The 24,303-nt window shown below is 37.3% G+C and overlaps 1 protein-coding gene across 1 annotated transcript; it reads right to left on the bottom strand.

Moving 5' to 3' along the window:
* Positions 1-8,256: 8,256 nt before the first annotated feature.
* On the bottom strand, positions 8,257-9,367 carry LOC113279916 (L-arabinokinase-like). Its single transcript, XM_026528559.1, has 5 exons — positions 9,304-9,367; positions 9,105-9,214; positions 8,867-8,986; positions 8,523-8,579; positions 8,257-8,301 (listed from the first exon to the last, which is right to left on the bottom strand). Exons 1-5 carry the CDS (start codon positions 9,326-9,328, stop codon positions 8,257-8,259), a joined length of 357 nt encoding a protein of 118 aa, XP_026384344.1. The 5' UTR covers positions 9,329-9,367.
* Positions 9,368-24,303: the final 14,936 nt, after the last annotated feature.

Below are 24,303 nucleotides of genomic sequence, written 5' to 3' on the forward strand. Positions count from 1 at the left end.
AAAACATCAACTAAAAGTGCACCTTCAGCCGTTCTTGTTTGATTTTTTTCCATTAAGAAATTCAGGACAACTCCGATCAGAAAATTAAGAATTCAGGACAATTCCGATCTTGGAAAAAAAAAGATTCAGGACAATTAGCATATTGCTGAAAGAATTTATTGGGGACAATTTGGTAATTTTCCATAATTTACTGGTTTCTATTTTCGGGATAATTTCCAAGGCTGAATTGGGGGCCATGGAAACTAATTGGGTGCCGGGACACATTTTATACCCACACCAAAAGATATATGGGGCTTTCAAAATGATGGTGAAATAACTATTTTACCCTTCTCTAATAACTTCTTCTCCTCCGCTCCCTCTCTCCCGCTGTTTCCCATTCCATTAACGACTTCTGAGAAAAAAAAAATCTCACCGATTCATCGTCGTAAGTGAACTAAAAAAAAAAAGGTCTTCAACTGCAAAATTGCAGTTACAGTTCCAGGGTCGTTAACCACGGTTTTTTATTGCTTAATGATTTTTGATATGCATGTTGAATTGATAAAAAATCGTTAACCATTAGGGTGTAGTAGATAACGACCCTAAACCTGGTTTTCTGCCCTAAAATAGTGTCGTCTAGGGATTTCTAAATCTCTAACGACTCTATATGATACAAAATTTGTTCCCTGTTCAAAAAATAGGAAGGGTCGTCATGTCAAATGGTTGTAGTCGTTAACTATGTTAAAGGGTCGTCATGTGAAGTCGTTAACGATGTTGAAGGGTCGTTTGGTTTTATAAATTTTGCTTGCCGACCCTTGATCTATGGAATGGCTCGCTAGGGTCGTCAGTATACAGGAATGCCTAATTAACGACCCTAAGAGTAACATCTTGAGAGAGTAAAAAGTTTTAGAGTCGTTGGATTCTAAACATATTAAGTTAACGACTCTATATGACCTAACTAGCTGGAGTCGTCAATTATATCACACTTGGTTGAGGATTTTTCATAACCTGCAAAAGTTGCAAGTTTGAGTCGTCAAAGGTTGTGTCAAGTAATTGACGACTCCTTAGAGTCGTTCGTTTATTACCCTCTCGACTTAACGACCCTCACTCTGAGTAGTTGCATAGTGTACATGAATCGACCACTTGGGGCATCATTCATACAATTTGAAGAGTATAGGAAGTTTACCTGATTGTTTTAAGCTTCGGGTTCTTCATTTTGAGGATTGGTTCTTTCATTTTGAGCAATATGATTCCTCTACTGGAATCCCCAAAAACTCAACTTCTTCCTCTCCACAACACAAAAACACAATTTTTCTTTTATCAAAATTTTATCCCTAAATCTGATTTTAATCTTATTAAACTAATTAACAATTAATTAATTTAATTACCACTAATGATTTGGGGTAGTTTAACCATTTAAAAAAGTTGGGGATAAGGGATAACTCCCAATTACTATTTCATAACCTTTTTTGTCTTGTAGGTAGGGGTCCCCAATTATTTTTTCAGGGCCCCCAATTCATCCTTGATAATTTCCTTATGGAAATTTTCTTGTTTGGTCCTATGCCCATATAGTTATTTATTCCTGGGTCCAACTGAAAATTAATATTATTCTTAGGTCCACAAGATGGAAAAGATCCGGCTGCCCCTCCCTGATACGTGTGAACGTCTTCTCTCTATTCGAAGTTCGAACCCACTGGTTAGCAAAAACACCTTCTATCTTCGTCTCTCTTCGTTTTTCCTTTCCCTTCTCTATTCTAAGAGAATTCTTGTGATTCAATCAAGGAATCATAAACCAAAAACCTAGATTCCGATCTTTGAGAAACCAAATCTCTAAACTCTAAACCTAGATTTCGATTTTCCGTATTGAATCAAGATTTTTTTCTCTAAATCTACGAAGATAGTACTGCTCCTATATAAGAAAAAGATGATTATGAAGAATCACCAACACAAAAAACCAAATAAGCGAGCAAAAAACAAACAAACAAAAAAAGAGTATCGAAATCAGTAGCAGAAAAATGTATGAATTAGAAGTACATATATGATGTACGGGAAAAACCTAATTTATTTTAACCAGTATGATACATCACTGCGTATAAGATGTTTTTTTTTGGATTTTGACTGTTTAATCAGAGGTACATAACTCAAAATCTGATGAAAATCATCGTAAGTGACATGCGTTTAGTGTTTCTGTTTGTAGTTTGTGTTTTCTGACATATAGATTTGTGGGTACATAACTCAAAAACTGATTGAATAACAATCAAGTGACACGCGGTGTGTTTTTATTTTTTTCTGACACATAGATCCACCAGTACATATATACAATACCGAGGTAAAAAATCACTATATTGTTTATATACTCAAAAAAAATCAATATGTTGTTTATTATTTTTGGTTGATGAGATAATGATCCACCATTACATATCTCTAGTACTTAAGAAATAAGTATTTCATGCTTTCATTGGATTTAAGCCCTATGAACATCAAGTACATAACTCACATACTGAATAATAACCATTATTATGCTTTCACATGTGAATTTGGGTGTTTTAGGCATATGAGTATGCAGCACATAAGGCCAGTACTGATTATGTAACATTGATTATGCTTCTATATAAGATTGTTTGTGTTTCTTGCATGTAGATTTTTCAGTACACATAACTCAAAAACTGTTGAATAACAATCAAAAGTGACATGAGGTGTGTTTTTTTTCTTTCTTCTTTTCACTGCATACCAGTGCATATATGTTGTACTGAGGTATAACAGTGCTTTTGTACTATAAAATCATTATGTTGGTTTATGAGATAATGATCTTGGGTATGTAGTACATAAGGCCAATACTGATGAATATGTTTATGTTTCCATATATTATTGTGTTTAAGTAACATTATTTATGCTTCCATATATGATTGTGTTTCAGGCATGATGATTGTGCAGTGCATAAATGCTACACTGAAATAAAATTAGCTAAATTTTTGTAGGGAAGGTTGTGCCAAAACCTGGTACGAAGTTGTATAGATCTGGACTCAAAGACTTACATATTTTAGTAGCCAACATGAGATTGAATGGATATACTTTGAGTGATGCGCAATTACAAAAGATAGACGAAGCATCGTCATTCGCGGACCTCCCTTCAAGCATTGGACGCTTATGGAAGTAAAGCCACATTCTTATGGAAGTAAAGGTGCTCAATACTAGCAGTGTATATTAGTTGTACTATGAAAAAAATACTACAATGTATATTGGTTATAAAAAACACAGTTAAAACTCAAATAAATTTACATCTGAGCATTAATTTATAGTGATCACTCAATGTATGTGTGTGATAAATTTCAGTGTATATCTGCTGAACTGCTTTAATTAGTTTAAGTCTATAATTACATGTACTGGTTTAAATTCAGTTAGTATTTGTTCTACTCAAAAATAATAGAGTATATATTGATTGTACTACAAAAAAGTTTAAATTCAGTATATATTGGTTGTACTGCAAAAAAAAAACAAAAATGTATATTGGTTGTACTACAAAAAAAAAGTGTACAATGGAAACTTCAAAATTAGCAATAGATGCAATGAAAAGAAATAAATAAAAAATTACATAAGCTTGAGCAAAAACCAAGGCGCGTTGGTTTATTACATACTAATTTCAAGTACTTCACATACAACCAAAAAATCAGTACATCTGATACATACTGAGAAAGTGAGTGCATAATGGATGCACTGAAAGAAAAATAATGACTGAAAACACTTTCATTCACTTTTAACTCCAGGTATGCAAGGCTTTCCTCCATAATTTTCACAAGTTACCCTTCTATAGTTCCCAAAACAATGAAATTGCTCTTCCCAAATACCGGTTTAACTTGTTTAGCAGTATCGATTGCCTTTCATGGACAACAACCAACACCAGAGCATTATTTCATGTAAAATTCAGCTACTAAAGCAAATATAACAGTGCATATATGATATACCCTCAGAAACTAAAAATCTACACTAATTGAAACCGGAAAAAAAAAAAACTCAGAATGTTCAGTACATAACTTACATACTGATTAAAAAACCATGCTTATACTTACATATATGAGTCTATGTGCGTTAAACTCTTGAACCTGTAAATGTGAATTTGCAGAACATAAATGGTATATTCAAAAAGTTCCTAGTGTTTAGATTAGAACTAGACATCTTGAACCTGTAAATGTGACCAAAACCTAACAATATTGACACAGCCATGATGAACAGCAGATAAAAATGAGTATCAATATGCATACATGGAGACCAATGAGACATACTTTGGTGGTATTAGAGACCACTAAATGTCAGATGCAACTTGGGTTTCTCTATCTCAGCAAGTCATGCTGCAACCAAGATAAAACCTACAATAGTAGTCAATCAACTTTCTATTCTCTAACCCGCACATATAAGAAATAAACCACTTATCATTGGTTCAAATAATCAAGCTAAAAAGATGAAATTATATGCATGCATTAATAAGACTTGTAGTATGCAGATCCTCATGAGATTTAGTTTTACCATGCACATGTATAAACATGTATTCATCCAAACAAAAAATGTGTTATCATAAGAAATCAAACATCATGAGATTATCCTTATTTGAAGAGGACCAAGAAGCAACATCTTCTTCAGGAACTAGTGTAACGTCTTCTCCAGAAACTAAGCATATGCTAGAGGATAATAAACCTGCAAAATATAACAGTACATATATGATATACTCTCAGAAACTAAAAAGCAACACTAATAGAAACCGGAAAAAGACTCAGAATTTTCGGTACATAACTTCCATACTGATTAAAAATCCATGTTTATGCTTACATATATGAGTCTACGTATGTTAGACACTATGAATTTGCAGTACATAAATGTTATACTAAAAACAAAACTAGTTAATCTGCAGAACATAAATGGTATACTTAAAAATTTCCTAGTGTTTGGATTAGAACTAAATATCTTGAACCTGTAAATGTGACCAAAACATAACAATATTAACACGACCATGATGAACAATAGATATAAATGAGTATTAGTTCATTCCATCATCATAATACATAAAAAAATGAAAATACAATGCACTCATTACGCACTCCATCAAACACACTATAAATGCATGAGAATGCAGTAAAAAAATGAGAAATACAATACATATTTCAGTATTTCGCATATGTATTGTAATCATGTATCAAAATAGAAGTGGTCCTTGCTAGTGGAAAACCCATCCACAACCTAACCATTCTTCTCCTGCTCCATAATTGGTTCTTTGTCAAATAAGAACTGCCCTTTAGATAAGAAAATCTATATGTTTCTACGTGACAGTTGGGTTTTCAGTAGAGAATAGATGATATGTTCCGTCTAAATTTGGTTTAGAAAAAACATAGGTACTGTCCATTTGAAAAAATGGTAGCAACAAATATGCTCAACAATTCGGTGGAAGGGCATTTAAAATTAATTTCCAATCCCCAACATTTCTAAAGTTTCAATATCAATAGTGGTTTTATTATTTAAGAACCAATGACATTGCTAGTTTCTTATCACTAGAAAACTATATCAACTAACAAAGTTTAACGTATACAATCTTTCATAATCATGCTCAATACATCAAATATGCACTCAATTTATATGGTGACCACTTGCTCAATAAACTTAAACTGTAAAGAATAATTGTGTAAAATTTAAGGATTCTTTGTTCAGTTAGCAAGTCACAAGAAAGATTCTCACCTATTCAGAAATTATTTTGGACTTCAAGCTTGCCTTTCCTCTGGAGTGATGCTTTTATGTACTGCTTTTATGCACTTGCCTTCACCCACTTGTCAATACATAGTTTATGAACTGCGATTTTATCTGGAGTGCTGCTTTTAAGTTATGATTGTTCAGCAGTGCAGCGTATATGTACTGTGATTTTTCTGCAGTACATCGTATATACAATATGATTTATCAGCAACAAAACATAGGACCCCTGCCGGAACATTAGCTGATTTTGATTCCAGGACATATTTGCTGCACTGCTTACAACCTCATTATATCGAGTACATATCTGCTACATTGCTTATAAATACGAGTACATGTCTGCTGCACTGCTTACATAAATTGAGTACATATATGTTATATTGCTTACAGAATTTGAGTACATATCAGTTTAACCTCACACTCAGGCGATCCAATGTCACTGGATTTTAACCTTCAACATCAGTTTCACTGCATTCAAATGGGCGTTCATACTGATATCAACACCTGCAACAATTCAATGAATTCATAAGTCAGTATTCGATGTATGTACTGCTAGATGATAACTTTAAGTGAATACAACAAAATCAAAGCAGTTGTTTCAGCACTCCATATATGTACTGGTGATAAACAAAGAAAAAAGCTATACAAAACTAGCACATATTTCAGTATTTCGCATACGTACCCATGGATCAAACAGAAAAAGTGGCAAAACTCTGAATAAAACAGAATCAGAAGAAGTTCTATCAGTACGTCATATACTTATTGCGTATTCATGAACTAAAAATCAACTGCATGTAAAGAAAAATTGATGAATCTATGAATATAACATAATCAAAGCAAATATTTCGGTATTACATATACGTATTAATGGATCGAACCCAAAACCAGTGGAAAAACTCTAGATATAACCGAATCAAAACACATATTTCAGTATATTTTAATGAATCAACGAAAAAAATATAATCAAAACACTTTTATTTTAGTATACCATATATATACTTCTAGATCAAACAAAAAAAAGTGATGAAAATATAAATAATAACAAAATTGATTCAGCAGTTTTCAGTACGACATATATGTACTGCTGAATCATACAAATTAAGTGATGAATCCATGAGTAAAACAAAATCAAAGCCGATCTAAAACCTAATAAATCAATAAAAAACTGTAAATCATCAAAATCAGTGGGAATACATCTATAACTATTACCAAAAAGTGATGAAAATATAACTAATAACAAAAGTAGGAATTACCTATAGGTACTATTATGGTGTTCTTAGTTAGTGGCAGGTCCACCCGCTAAAGCCCAGTAACTGGAGGTCCATAATAAAAAGAAAACAATAAAATTGGACCCAAATTTTTAGTCCCTGGTCCATACACGTGCGAGACCTTTTCTGTGCATTTTTAAAATCACCGAAATACCCTTCTCTATGAGGTTTATAATCAGTTTCATATTTCTACTCGAGCTCATTTTTTCAGATCCATTTTTTTCTCTCTTTCCTCTCGATGCAGCTTCGAAATCTCGACATGGTTTTTGAAGATTGTTTGTTCCAGGTATGCTTTCTAATCATCTTATTTGATTATTTGTTAGTTTTTTTTTTAATTTGTTCTTTCAACCGAATCATGAGGTTCAAATCGATTTTCATGATGTTTTATATTTTTTTTTCCTTTTTGGTAATCGTTATAGATGTATTCCCAACTGATTTTGATGATTTACAGTTTTTTTATAAATTTATTAGTGTTTTAGATCGGCTTTGGTTTTGTTTTACTCATGGATTCATCACTTAATTTGTATGATTCAGCAGTACATATATGTCGTACTGAAAACTGCTGAATCAATTTTGTTATGGAAAATTTCTTGTTTGGTCCTAGGCCCATATAGTTATTTATAGTAGGGTCCAACCGGATCTTTTTTTATCCGGAGGTCCAAAATTAATTAAAACATGGAAATGTCCATAATACCCATTACTACCAAACGTGTGTGTCTACACTGCTTACAAATTTGAGTACATATCTGGTACACTGCTTACAAATCTGAGTACATATCTGCTACACTACGTACAAATCTAAGTATGTATCTGCCTCACTGCTTACATATAGAGTATGTATCCGTTGGACATATTGAACCTGTAAATGTGACCAGAATATAACAATATTAAAACACAACAACAAAACTAGCATCTATTTCAGTATTTCGCATACGTACTCATGGATCAAACCAAAATAAAGTGACAAAACTATGAATAAAACAGAATTAAAAGAAGTTTTTATCAGTACAACATATACGTACCGCGGATTCATAAACTAAAAACTCAATTACATGTCAAGAAGTGATGAATCCATGAATATAACCGAATCAAAGCACATACTTCAGTATTTCACATACGAACTCATGGATCAAACCAAAAAAAGTGGCAAAACTCTGAATAAAACAGAATCAAAAGAAGTTTCAACCAGTACAACATATATGTACTCCTGGATCAAACCAAAAAAATAAGAGAAAACCTATAGATTCATAGTAAACAAAAAAAAGAAAACAGTACGTATATGTTACCCGAGGACTATGGAATCACTCAATCTGCTGGCCCCGCTAAACTACATTTTGCACAAACGAAAAAAGGATATTAAGATTACATCTTCTTAGGTAAGGAAAGATGGTCCAAATGTAATTTAATGATTGATCACATTGGTGGGTGTAACTGATTTCGAACAAGTCTTTTTCCAGAAATAGACGAGATTACAAATATTCAAAACTGTAAATGCATGATTCTGTTACAAATTACAAATTTAAATTAAGACAGACAAACTAGATTTACCTTTTGCGGAGTATTATTCTTTCCAAAAGCCATATCCTGTAGTATGCGGGCAGTCACCTGAATTATCAACAAGGCCACTATCAGCTATAACAACTAAAAAAATTAGGTAAATACTAAATATCATTCAGATGAGAATACATTGGTGACAACTTGGAGTCCGAGATACATCAACTGGAAAACGATGATCGAGCAAATTGCAAGTTAATTTCTAAACACGGATTTTATCAAAAGGCCGTATGAACAGAGATAAATTGACTCTTAACAAGTTCCATAAGTGAAGAACTGCAAATGCACAAAGGTGTCGTGTATTTCTTAAATAGTTTATCCAGAATAGTAAGGATTACCTTGCCACCATCAACCCCTCCTTCATAGCAGGGTTTCAAACTAATTGCACGCTGAAGGTAAGGTGCCCAGCGTCCTGTGAGCAAATCCCTCCTAATCATTTCAACGCCGTTTTGGTAATACTATTTTGAAAAAGAAAAAAGAAAAAAAAGATCAGGTCAACCACAGAAACTCACATATCCCAACTATTATAGTGATAAATGGGTAAAGAGCTAAAGTATCAGCTAGTGACTTGTATACCTCAAGCATATTTCTAATGAACGGTTCTTCATTAAAGAAGTCTCTCCGTACAAATACGAAAGGCAACTTGTATGACAGAGCCTCACTTACTGTTCCATACCCAATCTTTCCTGAAACAGAATATAACTAAGTATTTGATTTTATTATCAGACTAACAGAAACGAAAAATTTAAATTTTCAACGAAACTTAATCCAATACCGATCATATAGTCACATGCTGCCATCACATCTGGTGTGTATACATCTCTTTTGAGATTTATAAAATTTGGAGGAAGTTCTTGATTGTCAGATGCACCACATACCTGATTTAGAATAGATTATTATTCTGCTATAATTCAAGTCCGGAAAAATATTTGCCTGCCTAAAACAGATCAAGGGGATAGTTCTGCAAACAAAAGTACCAGACAGAGCCAACCAGGCGGTAAATACTCCTCCTTTAGCGTCCAAAAAACAGAATCAGAAGAAGTTTCAACCAGTACAACATATATGTACTCCTGGATCAAACCAAAAAAATAAGAGAAAACCTATAGATTCATAGTAAACAAAAAAAGAAAACAATACGTCAGATATGTATTGATGGTTAATACACAAAAGAAAACTGAAAATCAAACCAAAAACCATAAAAATATCAGATCTACTAATGAAATAAACATAAAACATGATTTTTTATTTAGATCTGAACTTGTTTCATTAAAATCCACCAATATATCATATACGTACCGATGATTAATACACAAAAGCAACTCAAAAGCATATAAAAAAACAAAAATGGAACTAAAACCAGCTGCATGTGAAAACCAAGTAATGAATCTATAAAAAACTGAATCGAAACATTTTTTTTCCAGTATTCCATATATATACTTCTAGATCGAAGAAGAATAATATCCAAAACTACAAAAATAACAAAATTAAAGCATAATTTTTCAGTACACCATATATGTACTGCTGTTCATAATCTAAAATTTAGCTGCATGTGAAAAACAAGTAGCGAATCTATGAAAAAATAGAATCGAAACACTTTAATTTGAGTATTCCGTATATGTACTTCTGGATCAAACAAGAAAAATCTCCAAAACTATAAAAATAAAATAAATTAGAGCAGTATATTTCAGTACACCAAATATGTACTGTTGATTCATAGTCTAGAAATCAGCAGCACGTGAAAAACTAAAGAACATCATGAAATCGAACTACCAAAACTGGAAAAAGAAAGTGAAAACATCATGAAATCAATCAGATCTTCATGATTCAGTTGAGAATTAATCAAAAACAAAGAAGAACTGGAGAAAAGATTACATAACATACCTGTAAAACCACGAAACATCTTCACAAACCCTAGGTCTAAACTTCATAAGCGACTGCAGCAGAGAAGAGGAGAGCGAGCGAGAGAGAGAAAACGGATCTAAGAAGAAAATTGAGAAAATGTGGCTTTTATTTCTGTTATATTTATAGTGAAGGCCATTTTGAGAATTATTAAAATGCACGTAATAGGTTACACACGTGTGTATAGGACCTGGGCTTAAAAAATTTGGTCCATTTTTATGTTTTCTTTTAATTATGGACCTCCGATTACTGGACTTTAATAGATGGACCTGCCACTAATTAAGAACACTATAATAGTACCTATTGGTAATTCCTACTTTCCTTATTTAAGAATTAGAGGCCTATATATATACGAACAGAGCCACCACCACCGAAGAAAAACTTTCCGGCCAATGTTTTCAAACATTTCCCGATCATGAAATTTAATATCGATAATCTCATTGTTTATTACCCCTATGAAAAAATCTATCCAGAACAGTACCAGTACATGATTGAATTGAAACGAACACTTGATGCAAAGGGACATTGTATTTTGGGTATGCCTAATGCTGCCGGAAGAACCATTGCATTACTCTCGTTAATTACTAGTTATTCACTTTCAAAACCTAAGAATCAGTCACCGAAACTTATTTACTGTACAAGAACAGTTCACGAGATGGAGAAAGTGTTAGCTGAATTAAGGGTTTTGAATGAATATCTGTTAAAACATCTTGGTTCTGAAGGTGGAATTCTTGCTTTGGGTTTATCTTCCCGGAAGGATTTGTATATAAACCCTAGAGTTAATTCAATTGATTCGCGGGATTCGGTTGATGCCGCTTGTCGGAAGTTGACTGCGAGTTGGGTACGAGAAGCTGCTGTTGATAACCCGAGCATTGGAGGGTGTGATTTGTTTGAGAATTATGAGAAAGCTGGATTGAATGCTGTTTTGCCTCCCGGGGTTTATACATTACAGGATTTAAGATCATTTGGGAAGGAGAATGGATGGTGCCCTTATTATTTGGCAAGGCGTATGGTACAATGTGCCAATGTGGTTGTATGCAGCTATCAGTATTTGCTTGATCCGAAGGTGGCTGGTTTTATGTCTAAAGAGATGCAAAGGGAGAGTGTTGTTGTGTTTGATGAAGCTCAGAATATCGATAATGTGTGCATTAAAGCTCTTAGTGTTAGTGTCAGACGGCAAACACTTGATGGTGCTACAAGGAATCTGAACAGGATGGATGACAGGTTGAAGGTTGCTGATCCCAATAAATTACAGACAGAATACAAGAAACTCAAGGAAGGTTTAGCACAGAGGAAGAACATAGCTATGACAGATGACTGGCTTGCGAATCCGGTTCTGCCAATTTTTTTCCAGTATTCCATATATATACTTCTAGATCGAAGAAGAATAATATCCAAAACTACAAAAATAACAAAATTAAAGCATAATTTTTCAGTACACCATATATGTACTGCTGTTCATAATCTAAAATTTAGCTGCATGTGAAAAACAAGTAGCGAATCTATGAAAAAATAGAATCGAAACACTTTAATTTGAGTATTCCGTATATGTACTTCTGGATCAAACAAGAAAAATCTCCAAAACTATAAAAATAAAATAAATTAGAGCAGTATATTTCAGTACACCAAATATGTACTGTTGATTCATAGTCTAGAAATCAGCAGCACGTGAAAAACTAAAGAACATCATGAAATCGAACTACCAAAACTGGAAAAAGAAAGTGAAAACATCGTGAAATCAATCAGATCTCATGATTCAGTTGAGAATTAATCAAAAACAAAGAAGAACTGGAGAAAAGATTACATAACATACCTGTAAAACCACGAAATATCTTCACAAACCCTAGGTATAAACTTCATAAGCGGCTGCAGCAGAGAAGAGGAGAGCGAGCGAGAGAGAGAAAACGGATCTAAGAAGAAAATTGAGAAAATGTGGCTTTTATTTCTGTTATATTTATAGTGAAGGCCATTTTGGGAATTATTAAAATGCACGTAATAGGTTACACACGTGTGTGTAGGACCTGGGCTTAAAAAATTTGGTCCATTTTTATGTTTTCTTTTAATTATGGACCTCCGGTTACTGGACTTTAATGGGTGGACCTGCCACTAATTAAGAACACTATAATAGTACCTATTGGTAATTCCTACTTTCCTTGTTTATTTAAGAATTAGAGGCCTATATATATACACGAACAGAGCCACCACCACCGAAGAAAAACTTTCCGGCCAATGTTTTCAAACATTTCCCGATCATGAAATTTAATATCGATAATCTCATTGTTTATTACCCCTATGAAAAAATCTATCCAGAACAGTACCAGTACATGATTGAATTGAAACGAACACTTGATGCAAAGGGACATTGTATTTTGGGTATGCCTAATGCTGCCGGAAGAACCATTGCATTACTCTCGTTAATTACTAGTTATTCACTTTCAAAACCTAAGAATCAGTCACCGAAACTTATTTACTGTACAAGAACAGTTCACGAGATGGAGAAAGTGTTAGCTGAATTAAGGGTTTTGAATGAATATCTGTTAAAACATCTTGGTTCTGAAGGTGGAATTCTTGCTTTGGGTTTATCTTCCCGGAAGGATTTGTATATAAACCCTAGAGTTAATTCAATTGATTCGCGGGATTCGGTTGATGCCGCTTGTCGGAAGTTGACTGCGAGTTGGGTACGAGAAGCTGCTGTTGATAACCCGAGCATTGGAGGGTGTGATTTGTTTGAGAATTATGAGAAAGCTGGATTGAATGCTGTTTTGCCTCCCGGGGTTTATACATTACAGGATTTAAGATCATTTGGGAAGGAGAATGGATGGTGCCCTTATTATTTGGCAAGGCGTATGGTACAATGTGCCAATGTGGTTGTATGCAGCTATCAGTATTTGCTTGATCCGAAGGTGGCTGGTTTTATGTCTAAAGAGATGCAAAGGGAGAGTGTTGTTGTGTTTGATGAAGCTCAGAATATCGATAATGTGTGCATTAAAGCTCTTAGTGTTAGTGTCAGACGGCAAACACTTGATGGTGCTACAAGGAATCTGAACAGGATGGATGACAGGTTGAAGGTTGCTGATCCCAATAAATTACAGACAGAATACAAGAAACTCAAGGAAGGTTTAGCACAGAGGAAGAACATAGCTATGACAGATGACTGGCTTGCGAATCCGGTTCTGCCAAACGATGTACTAAAGCAGTCTGTGTCAGGAAACATTCGGAGAGCAAAACAGTTTATAGGTGTATTGCGAAGATTAATAAGTTATCTTGAGATGTGTCTGCAAGGAAATGTTGAAATAGAGAGACTTACCTTTGCTAATTCAATTGATGAGAAGGCTGGAATTGACAAGAAAGTGCTGAGATTTTGTTATGACCGGCTGCGCTCTTTGATGATGACTCTGGAGATCACTAACACAGATGAATTCTAATGTATCCAGACAATATGTAATTTTGCTACCCTTGTGGGGACTTACACAAAAGGCTTTTCAGTTATTATGGAACGCTTCGATGAGAGATCGCCACATATATCTGATCCTGTATTGCAGCTTTGCTGTCATGACGCGTCTCTTGCCATGAAACCTGTTTTCGAGCAGTTTCAATCTGTTGTTGTAACATCTGGAACCCTGGATCCAATTGATCTCTACCCCGGCCTTCTGAATTTCATCCGGTTGTCAGTCAAAATTTTACAATGTCTATGACAAGAGATTGCATTTGTCCGATGGTTCTTACTCGTGGGAGTGACCAGCTTCCAGTAAGCACAAAATCCGATCTGAGGAGTGATCCAAGTGTAACGAGGAATTATGGACGACTCTTGCTGGAGATGGTTGCGGCTGTTCCAGATGGAACATTTATTGATATAAACTGCTGCCACAAAAATAGTAACTTGGAAGGAAAACACGATGTGAGGTGGGTTCTACTTGTTCCTCTACGAAGCCTACAATGGAATCATTTTAAGGCCAATATGATAATTTATATTGTACCACTGTTGAGCAAATCGTAGCCATGTGCCACTGTTTTGGTTGGAATCTTGTCATGCATCTCAAAATTATTCTAAACAAGCATTAATTCTCTCAATCTGGCCATCTATTTGCGAGTGATATAAGTATTTAACTTTAATTTGGTATCCAAGGTCTTGAAAAGATTTTATCAAAAATTGTTAGTAAACTTTTCATCTCTATCTGACACAATAGATAAAGGAAGTCCACTAACTTGAAATTTCTGAATTGTGAATTCCTTAGCAAGAGAAGCAACAATACAGGGATGGTGTAACCCAATGCATTGGTTACATTTAGTGAGTTTCCACCACAATTAATACCACATACCTTTATGCATTCATCGGGAACCATCTACAAACTCCATTGAAGTGTTGTGCCAAGCCTGCTCAGGATTATGAAGTGGCTACAACAATCCTGGTGGATGAGTATGCTCCTCATTATTTTATTTTTGACATATATCAATACGTCATTCTTCACAACCTGGCCAAAAGAAGTAGGTTTTCTGCCCTTACATAAGTAGCTTATATGTATGAACAATTTTATACAGCTGAAAATCGATCCGAAGAAATAGTAGTGTTTCAGATGTTGTTACTCTCTCTAGTATATAATTTATTCTTGTATATCGATATGTCACCAATGAGAGTGCAATTATGAATAACATTACGAGCCACCACATTACGAGCCACCAAGAGTTGAAACATGAGACGATGAATTTTCTCACCATGTTAGTAGTTATCCATAATATCCCGAGCCCATGTTGAGGCATACCCAATGCATGTCATTCAACTTTATATGAAGGCCTTCTAGACAGTGCATATGCATCTTTGTTGTCTACCTAAATTTTTGATGGACGTTTTTTAATGGGGACGATGTACTAAAGCAGTCTGTGTCAGGAAACATTCGGAGAGCAAAACAGTTTATAGGTGTATTGCGAAGATTAATAAGTTATCTTGAGATGTGTCTGCAAGGAAATGTTGAAATAGAGAGACTTACCTTTGCTAATTCAATTGATGAGAAGGCTGGAATTGACAAGAAAGTGCTGAGATTTTGTTATGACCGGCTGCGCTCTTTGATGATGACTCTGGAGATCACTAACACAGATGAATTCTAATGTATCCAGACAATATGTAATTTTGCTACCCTTGTGGGGACTTACACAAAAGGCTTTTCAGTTATTATGGAACGCTTCGATGAGAGATCGCCACATATATCTGATCCTGTATTGCAGCTTTGCTGTCATGACGCGTCTCTTGCCATGAAACCTGTTTTCGAGCAGTTTCAATCTGTTGTTGTAACATCTGGAACCCTGGATCCAATTGATCTCTACCCCGGCCTTCTGAATTTCATCCGGTTGTCAGTCAAAATTTTACAATGTCTATGACAAGAGATTGCATTTGTCCGATGGTTCTTACTCGTGGGAGTGACCAGCTTCCAGTAAGCACAAAATCCGATCTGAGGAGTGATCCAAGTGTAACGAGGAATTATGGACGACTCTTGCTGGAGATGGTTGCGGCTGTTCCAGATGGAACATTTATTGATATAAACTGCTGCCACAAAAATAGTAACTTGGAAGGAAAACACGATGTGAGGTGGGTTCTACTTGTTCCTCTACGAAGCCTACAATGGAATCATTTTAAGGCCAATATGATAATTTATATTGTACCACTGTTGAGCAAATCGTAGCCATGTGCCACTGTTTTGGTTGGAATCTTGTCATGCATCTCAAAATTATTCTAAACAAGCATTAATTCTCTCAATCTGGCCATCTATTTGCGAGTGATATAAGTATTTAACTTTAATTTGGTATCCAAGGTCTTGAAAAGATTTTATCAAAAATTGTTAGTAAACTTTTCATCTCTATCTGACACAATAGATAAAGGAAGTCCACTAACTTGAAATTTCTGAATTGTGAATTCCTTAGCAAGAGAAGCAACAATACAGGGATGGTGTAACCCAATGCATTGGTTACATTTAGTGAGTTTCCACCACAATTAATACCACATACCTTTATGCATTCATCGGGAACCATCTACAAACTCCATTGAAGTGTTGTGCCAAGCCTGCTCAGGATTATGAAGTGGCTACAACAATCCTGGTGGATGAGTATGCTCCTCATTATTTTATTTTTGACATATATCAATACGTCATTCTTCACAACCTGGCCAAAAGAAGTAGGTTTTCTGCCCTTACATAAGTAGCTTATATGTATGAACAATTTTATACAGCTGAAAATCGATCCGAAGAAATAGTAGTGTTTCAGATGTTGTTACTCTCTCTAGTATATAATTTATTCTTGTATATCGATATGTCACCAATGAGAGTGCAATTATGAATAACATTACGAGCCACCACATTACGAGCCACCAAGAGTTGAAACATGAGACGATGAATTTTCTCACCATGTTAGTAGTTATCCATAATATCCCGAGCCCATGTTGAGGCATACCCAATGCATGTCATTCAACTTTATATGAAGGCCTTCTAGACAGTGCATATGCATCTTTGTTGTCTACCTAAATTTTTGATGGACGTTTTTTAATGGGGACATGGGGAACAAATGATACGTTGAAATCAAGTGCCCAAGTGATATTTGTTAAATTCTAGGGTGGGCTACATTTGCAAGGGCCCAAGTGATATTTGTTAAAGTTTACAGTAAAACCTCTCCAGAAGAATACTATATGTAGTAATAAACTCCGTATAAGAATAAAAATTTATGGTCACGACTTGGACCAGTTATATTTAAAAATAAACTCCATATTGAAATAAATCATAATTTTTTCTAGTCCCTTCTTAAAGAACTTACCTTTTCATGATAATAATTGACATCATAATGTAAATATACAACACTTTTCACACATCAAAGTTTAAGATGAAGAGATTCTTGTAACCATGTTACAAGTTCGTTTTGCTTCAAAATGGATTTTTTGATTTCTTTTGTGCACAACTTAATACGAATATCTTCATACTCATTTGATTTCATTTGTCAATTTTCAATGTGATAATTGTGATGTATGTGAATTGTTTTATTACAAATTTTGTACATACATAAATTTAAAAAGAATCCTCATTTGAATAGTTTTTGTATATACTTAGATACATTTTTGTGTTTCTTACGCATATGCATGAATATTCCCAAATAGACATATGAATTTTTTTCTTTTGGTCTATTCAAATTAAACCTCCATTTAAGAATATTTTTTTGTGGTCCCTAATATATTTTTGTAGGGAGGTTTTATTGTAACACTTATCACAACCAGTTTAATGGCCCCGGACATACAAAATAAGATTGGCCCTTGCATATATATAATGAAGATTCCATTCCACGACATAAAAAACTTAACACTTTGATGATTAAAATCCATATGATGCAACAGCTAACCTAAAAAACTATTAACACTTATCACTTGCATCAAGATTCGATTCTACGACCGTTAAATGATTTCTGCTTCAAGTAAAAAAAAAACTTTAAACTACTTCATTTTGTTTCAACATGAGTTTCGGGATAACGTCCCACCACCCACCGAAGAATATGGTGGTTAAGTGAAACCGAATAGCATTTTTTTTTTGATGAGTACGACTGAGATGAAGTACGTCTTCAATTTGCCGGGAGTAAAGGGGTGTGTGTTAATATCACATATCCGTTTCTTTTTTCCTTTCTTTGGGACATGGTGAACATATCCGTTTTTCACCACCCACCCCCACCACCCACCCCCACCCCCCACTCATAGTGTGTACACATATATCTCACTATCAGACACGTGTATATAAAAAGATACGTGGAAAGCATGCAGGCCAAAACATCAAAACATGATGCGCCACGAAACACCAAATAAACCCCGAGGAGTTACTTTATCGCATCCCCAAAAGAGAAGCTAGGATCAACGGTGGAGAGAAAGTTAGCTGACACGGACGTGACAGGGGCAGAAGACACTTGTCTGACACGAGCAGACCCCTCAACTACCCACATTAAACACTCTGAGCAGTGTACGTGTCGATCAACCTGTGGAACGAGCGAGGATGCCTCTGCGGGATCAAGGGGCAAACGCAGACCTCTGCGTAATAGACGCAAGGACACAAGAGGATAAGGTTCCAACGGTCATCAGAGATGGGTCTCACATTCTAACCTTAGAAATACCCCGTCTCCACCAAGAGGAAAGGGGATGGGAAGAATCAGGAAGGGAAGGAGAGAGAGAGAGAGTTTGCAAGTGTAAGTTAATCATTTAGAAGAGAGAAACATGTAAACCCAAAAAGTCATTCGACTATTCGTGTAACCGTGAAGAATATAGTAAAACAACAAACCCCGTGGACGTAGGCCTTAGTGCCGAACCACGTAAACCTTGGTCTTATTTACATTTCAGCACTTTATATTTATTTAGCCCCATGGATCTTTACTTATACGTTTTGTTTTCTTTGCTTGTACTTATATCCCGTGCACAAACGCCTCGCATGGAGTTGTTAGATGAGGCTATGATAAACCCGAAGGTTTTGAGCCAATGAATCAACACTAGGATATCATCATCACAAATCTCCTTAGATGATGATGATTGATTGTGAGCACTCGGATCCCTTCGTGGTTTGTGTGTTCACAATTTGGCGCTAGAAACAGGGATTTCGTCCCAGTAAAATATTTATCTTATCATGTGATTTCATTTTAAATTGGCATATGATTGCTCTGATTTATCAGCTCGGACCGTATAGATCATTTGTTAACTGTATTGTATTAAAAACCCACCTTTTATCTTCGATAAGATTTATTGTTCTAATCCGCGGATTTACGATTTTCTTTAGATCTCATGCGAACCCGTCTCTCTGGGGGGTTTTTCGTAGTTTTTATACTAAGGATCTCCTTTAGTAAAACTTTAACCCGTATATTGTAACTTGCGTGTATTAATCCTCTCCAGGAAGAATGTATTTCGTCAACTAACCCGCTTCACGCGGATATTCCCGTTTTTCGTTTGAAATGCCTTATGCAGAAAGGACGTATTGTGAGTAAAGAAGGCGAGTTTCGGCGAGATTTCATTGTCAACAAAAGGACACGTGATGGAAAAGACGCAGGAAGCAGGAAATCCAAAGCTTTGTCAAAAAAAACACCCAGGACAACCCCGGTCATCACCCGAAGCAAGCAGAAGGAGATAAAGCTAAAATGACCAGTCAAAGGCAAGATACTGCGGAAATCACTTCACCTATGAACGCTAATTCAGTTGCAGCGGCGGCTCTCAGAGCAGCAGCGACAAAGTACGGTGCGGCTGCGGTAGTCCCGAAGGCTGCAGAGGCTAGCAATACTTGCGCCATGAATCAACTTAATCAACCAAGAGAAAGGGTGGATGAATCCAGAACATTCCAACCCGTGCACCTTCAACTTTTGGAATGCCACCAACAAATGATCAAAATCAAACCATACCGGCGCTCTAGCACCGCAGAGGGGCACTCACCCCAATTTGGAAATGCCAGCAACCGAAGCTGAACCCCTTCCACCTTTAGTGCAGACCGTGGAGGAGGGCGGCACCATGGGTAGTAGCACGCGCTGGGACTCCCAATCAGGGGTCCAACCAATCACACCGACTGATGGCTGAGCTTGAGGAACTGAAGAAGAGCCAGCAGGTTTACGCAGATGCTGTAGCCCTGTTGGCCAGAGAAAATCAAGATTTAAAGGAGCGGATTGCTCTAAGCACGAAGACCAGCCAACAACTTGATGAAGCAAACTCCAAAGCACCAGAGCCAAACCGAGACTTAGAGTCGTCATAGCGGCTAATGAAGACGCGACAAGGGGAAGTAGCGTATCCGACCCGGATTATGACGAGAGAGTCAGACGGTAACGAGCAGAAGAATTTAGGGCACCACGCGCAATGGAAGAACTACGAGATGAGATGATGGCCGAGATCAGGCAATTAAAAAATAAACAAGGCGGGGGGAGGTTAGAAGAGGTCATGAGAGAAGCTAACTCCACGCCCTTAACTCATCGCTTGGCCAACACCCTATTCCACTGAAATGCCCTGTCCCAACGTTCGAATGCTATGATGGATCCAGCGACCCTGCTGCACATATTCGGTACTACAACCGTGTCTTAGCTAGATGGGGTCAGAACGACGCCGTACTCTGCAGATACTTCCCGTCAAGCCTGAAGGGATCGCATTATCATGGTTGATAATCTGCCACCAAACTCATCCACTCATACGACCAACTCGCAGAGAAATTCTTAAGAACGTATACATGTACAACAAGACTGTAAACACCGGAATGGATAAGCTCTTTTCACTAGCATTGGCTACAAGGAAACCACGAGGGAGTACACTAACAGATGGCACAAGATCTGCCAAGCCATAGGGAGCGTGGACCCAGTGGTAAGCATCAATTGCTACAAATGGGGCTTAGACCGAATGAGTCCCCTTTGTTGAAATTCATGGGAGCGTGCCTAAGACAGAGGGAGATCTTCGAATAATTATCGAAAAGCACGCTCGACTTGAAGAAATTCAACGGGAAAACCCGAGGGCATATCCGCAGAGGTCTCACCGCACCAATTCAGCGGAACAAACCAATGGGGCCAAAAGGAGTTGCTCAGGGGAGAGACCTCACGAAGATAGGAAGGAACGAAGGGATGAACGAAGAGCAGGTGACCGAAAATTCGAAGATCAAGTTTACACGAAACTCAACGCTAGCTATGCTCGTATCCTACGAGAGATCAAAGGGAGGGAAAACTTGGAGTGGCCATGGTCTAAGGGAAAGCAGCCCCGAGATCCGAGAAGTCTAAAGATTACTGTGAATATCACTGTTTCAACGGACACCAGACCGAAAAGTGCAAGAACCTTAAAATAATGATCCAAAAATTAATTGATGCGGGAGAGCTCAAACATTACGTACGAAAGGATGTTACCGAGGACAGATAAGCGAACCAAACCAGTCCAACTTCCGGAAGGAAACCGAACAATCAACACCATCTCGTGTTCGAAGCCACGACCCTCACTTACAGCGCAGATAGGAAAGGGTTACGGAAGCAATTCGAAGACCGCTGCGAATTATATAAGGTCGATGGGATAGTGGTGGACGAACACGAAGAATGGATGGAATCTCCTATCATCTTCGATGCCGAGGATATCGAAGAAGATATGGAAGACCATAACGATCCCTTGGTCCTAACACTACCAGTAGCTGGATGTAACCTCAAAAAGATCCTCATAGACGGGGGAAGCTCCGTAAACGTCCTATTTTACGATGCATTCAAACGGATGAAGCTCCATGATGAACAGTTAATGACCTCTTATCACACCATCTACGGATTCAATGGAGCATCCACGAAGCCCTTGGGAGACATCGTGTTGCAGGTTAACGCAGGGCCCATGAAACTGGAAACCCGATTCAGTGTGGTGGACACCCCTTCCCCCTACAACGCTATTATTGGACGAAAATGGATACATAAGCTCAAAGGAGTTGCGGCAACGTACCACCAATATCTCAGATTTCCAACACCTGAGGGAGTAATGGAAATCAAGGGAGATCGGATCACTACGCGAGAGTGCCAGGCCACTCAGGATCATATCAACAACGAGCAAGAAGAGCAGCGAAAAATCCGAAGAGTAAAAAATCAAGAAACCGCGAAAGAGAAGGCCATAGACCTGTTCCTCAAGGAAACTACAGGGAAGGGCTTGACGAAAGATGATAATGTCCTAAGCACAGAAACAAGTACTTCAACAACCAGCGAAGAACAGAAACACGCTAAATAGCAATTAAAGAACGTCCCAGTCCTCGGAAACCCGAAGCCTGTGTTCACACCAGTGGAGCCCGTAAAGGAAATCAACATAGGAACGGAAGAAACCCGAAGATGATCAAAATCGGGACCATAATGGACGAAGGAAGGGAACATTCCTTAACCAAATTACTTAAGGAATACGCGGATGTGTTCGCCTGGAAGCTAGGAGATATGCCGGGGATTGACCCAAAAGTAATCCAACATGAACTACGCATCAAACCGGGCACGCCCCCGTTCAGGCAGAAAATACGAAAAGTAGCTCCAGAGTATCATGAGGCAGTAGAAACAGAACTTCGGAAACTACTAGACGCAGGATTTATCAAGGAAGTCAAGTATATCCTACCTGGATCTCCAACATGGTCATTGTTCCTAAGAAAAATGGAGGGGTTAGAATATGCATCGACTTTACTAATCTCAACAAGGCATGTCCAAAGGACAGCTATCCCCTGCCGAGCATAGATCAACTGGTTGAAGCAGTGAAGGGTACGAAGACTGTCATTCATGGACGGATATTCTGGTTACAACCAAGTAGCCCTGGCAGAAGAAGATCAGCCACACACGTTCTACACCCCACATGGCCTTTATTGCTATACTAGAATGCCTTTCGGACTTCGAAACGCAGGGGCAACATACCAAAGGATGGTCGATGCTATCTTCAAGCCATGGATTGGAGGAACCCTAGAAGTCTACGTTGACGACATGCTCGTCAAAAGCAAGCTGCGTAAATATCACCACCAGGACCTGAGGAATATCTTCGAAGCAATGAGACAGCATCACATGAAAGTGAATCCGGAGAAATGTACTTTCGGTGTCACCTCGGGGAAGTTCCTCGGGTATCTGGTAACAAAAAGATTCAATCCATAGTAGAGATGCCGTCCCCAAAGAATTTAAAGGAAGTGCAGAAGCTCAATGGATCTATAGCAGCGTTGGGAAGATTTATTGCACGGTCTTCAGAAAAATGCAAACATTTCTTCAATATTCTCAAAAAAGGGAGCAGGTTCGAATGGACCACTGAATGCGAGGAAGCATTCCAAAAATCAAAGAACACCTAGCCTCAATCCCGATCCTGCAGAAGCCAGACCCTGACGAGGTTTTGGCACTATACATAGCAGCAACAAAGGACGCAGTCAGCGCGGTATTAGTCAAAACCAATACAAATATAGAACAACCTATCTATTACGTCAGCAAGACCCTCAATTCTGCGGAAAGAAATTATACTAAGATTGAACAACTCATCCTCGCACTGGTATGAGCTACCCAAAAACTGAGAACCTACTTGTCCCATGCAAAGCACCATTGGAAGCAGTCCTCAAAAGCACGGGAAAAGTGGGCCGAATAGCCAAATGGAACACCCATCTGGACCAATTCAACATCATTCATGAAATTCAACATTCTCGGAAGTCCCAAGTTCTGGCGGATTTCTTAGCAGACCTCCCCCTTGACAACGACGAAGAGATTAAGGGAATACCAGAAGCCGAGGAAGAAAACAAGGATCCAATGGATATCCTCGAACCTGCGAGTCAAAGACAATGGGAAGTCTTCGTCGACGGATCCAAAAATAAGGAAGGAGCAGGAATAGGCATTGTCATTATCACCCCAACTGGAGAAAGGATTATACAGGCACTTAGATTGGAATTCAAAGAGCATACCAACAACATTGTTGAATACGAAGCTGTCGTACGCCCTCCGTATAATAATAGAGATGGGGGTAACCGATGTAAGGCTGACAAGTGATTCGCAGCTTGTCATACGGCAAATAGGGCTCGAGTATAATGTGTACGATGACACCCTCTCAGCTTACATGGCCTTGGTCCAAACATTGGCATCACAAATCCCGAACATTAAGTTCCGGCACTTATGCAGAAGGGACCTCAGGCACGCGGATGCCCTAGCATATATATCATGCTGAGGGATAAAAATGTCGAAGCTATTAAAATAGCAAGGGTATACGAGCCTTCGATTGCATCTCAATTCTCCTTCGCTACCAATCAAGATACAGTGGAGAAAATATCGAAGACCAGGTAGGAGAAGACATCCATAATGACTTTGACGAAGAGGATATCCTGTCAAGAGCAAATCAAGACGAAGACTTCAGCAACGAAGATGACTGGAGAGTGACAATCCATGCCTTTCTCGAAAA

Source organism: Papaver somniferum, chromosome 5, assembly GCF_003573695.1.
Source record: "Papaver somniferum cultivar HN1 chromosome 5, ASM357369v1, whole genome shotgun sequence".
Classification (NCBI taxonomy): domain Eukaryota; kingdom Viridiplantae; phylum Streptophyta; class Magnoliopsida; order Ranunculales; family Papaveraceae; genus Papaver; species Papaver somniferum.

Bases quoted from the DNA above. Each gene is read 5' to 3' on its own strand.
- LOC113279916 (XM_026528559.1), bottom strand. From the start codon at position 9,328: ATGGCAGCATGTGACTATATGATCG. The intron at 8,987-9,104 runs GTATACAAGTCA...TTTTCAAAATAG, and splicing joins TCATTAGAAATATGCTTGAG to TATTACCAAAACGGCGTTGA. The intron at 8,580-8,866 runs GTAATCCTTACT...TTGATAATTCAG, and splicing joins GAGGGGTTGATGGTGGCAAG to GTGACTGCCCGCATACTACA.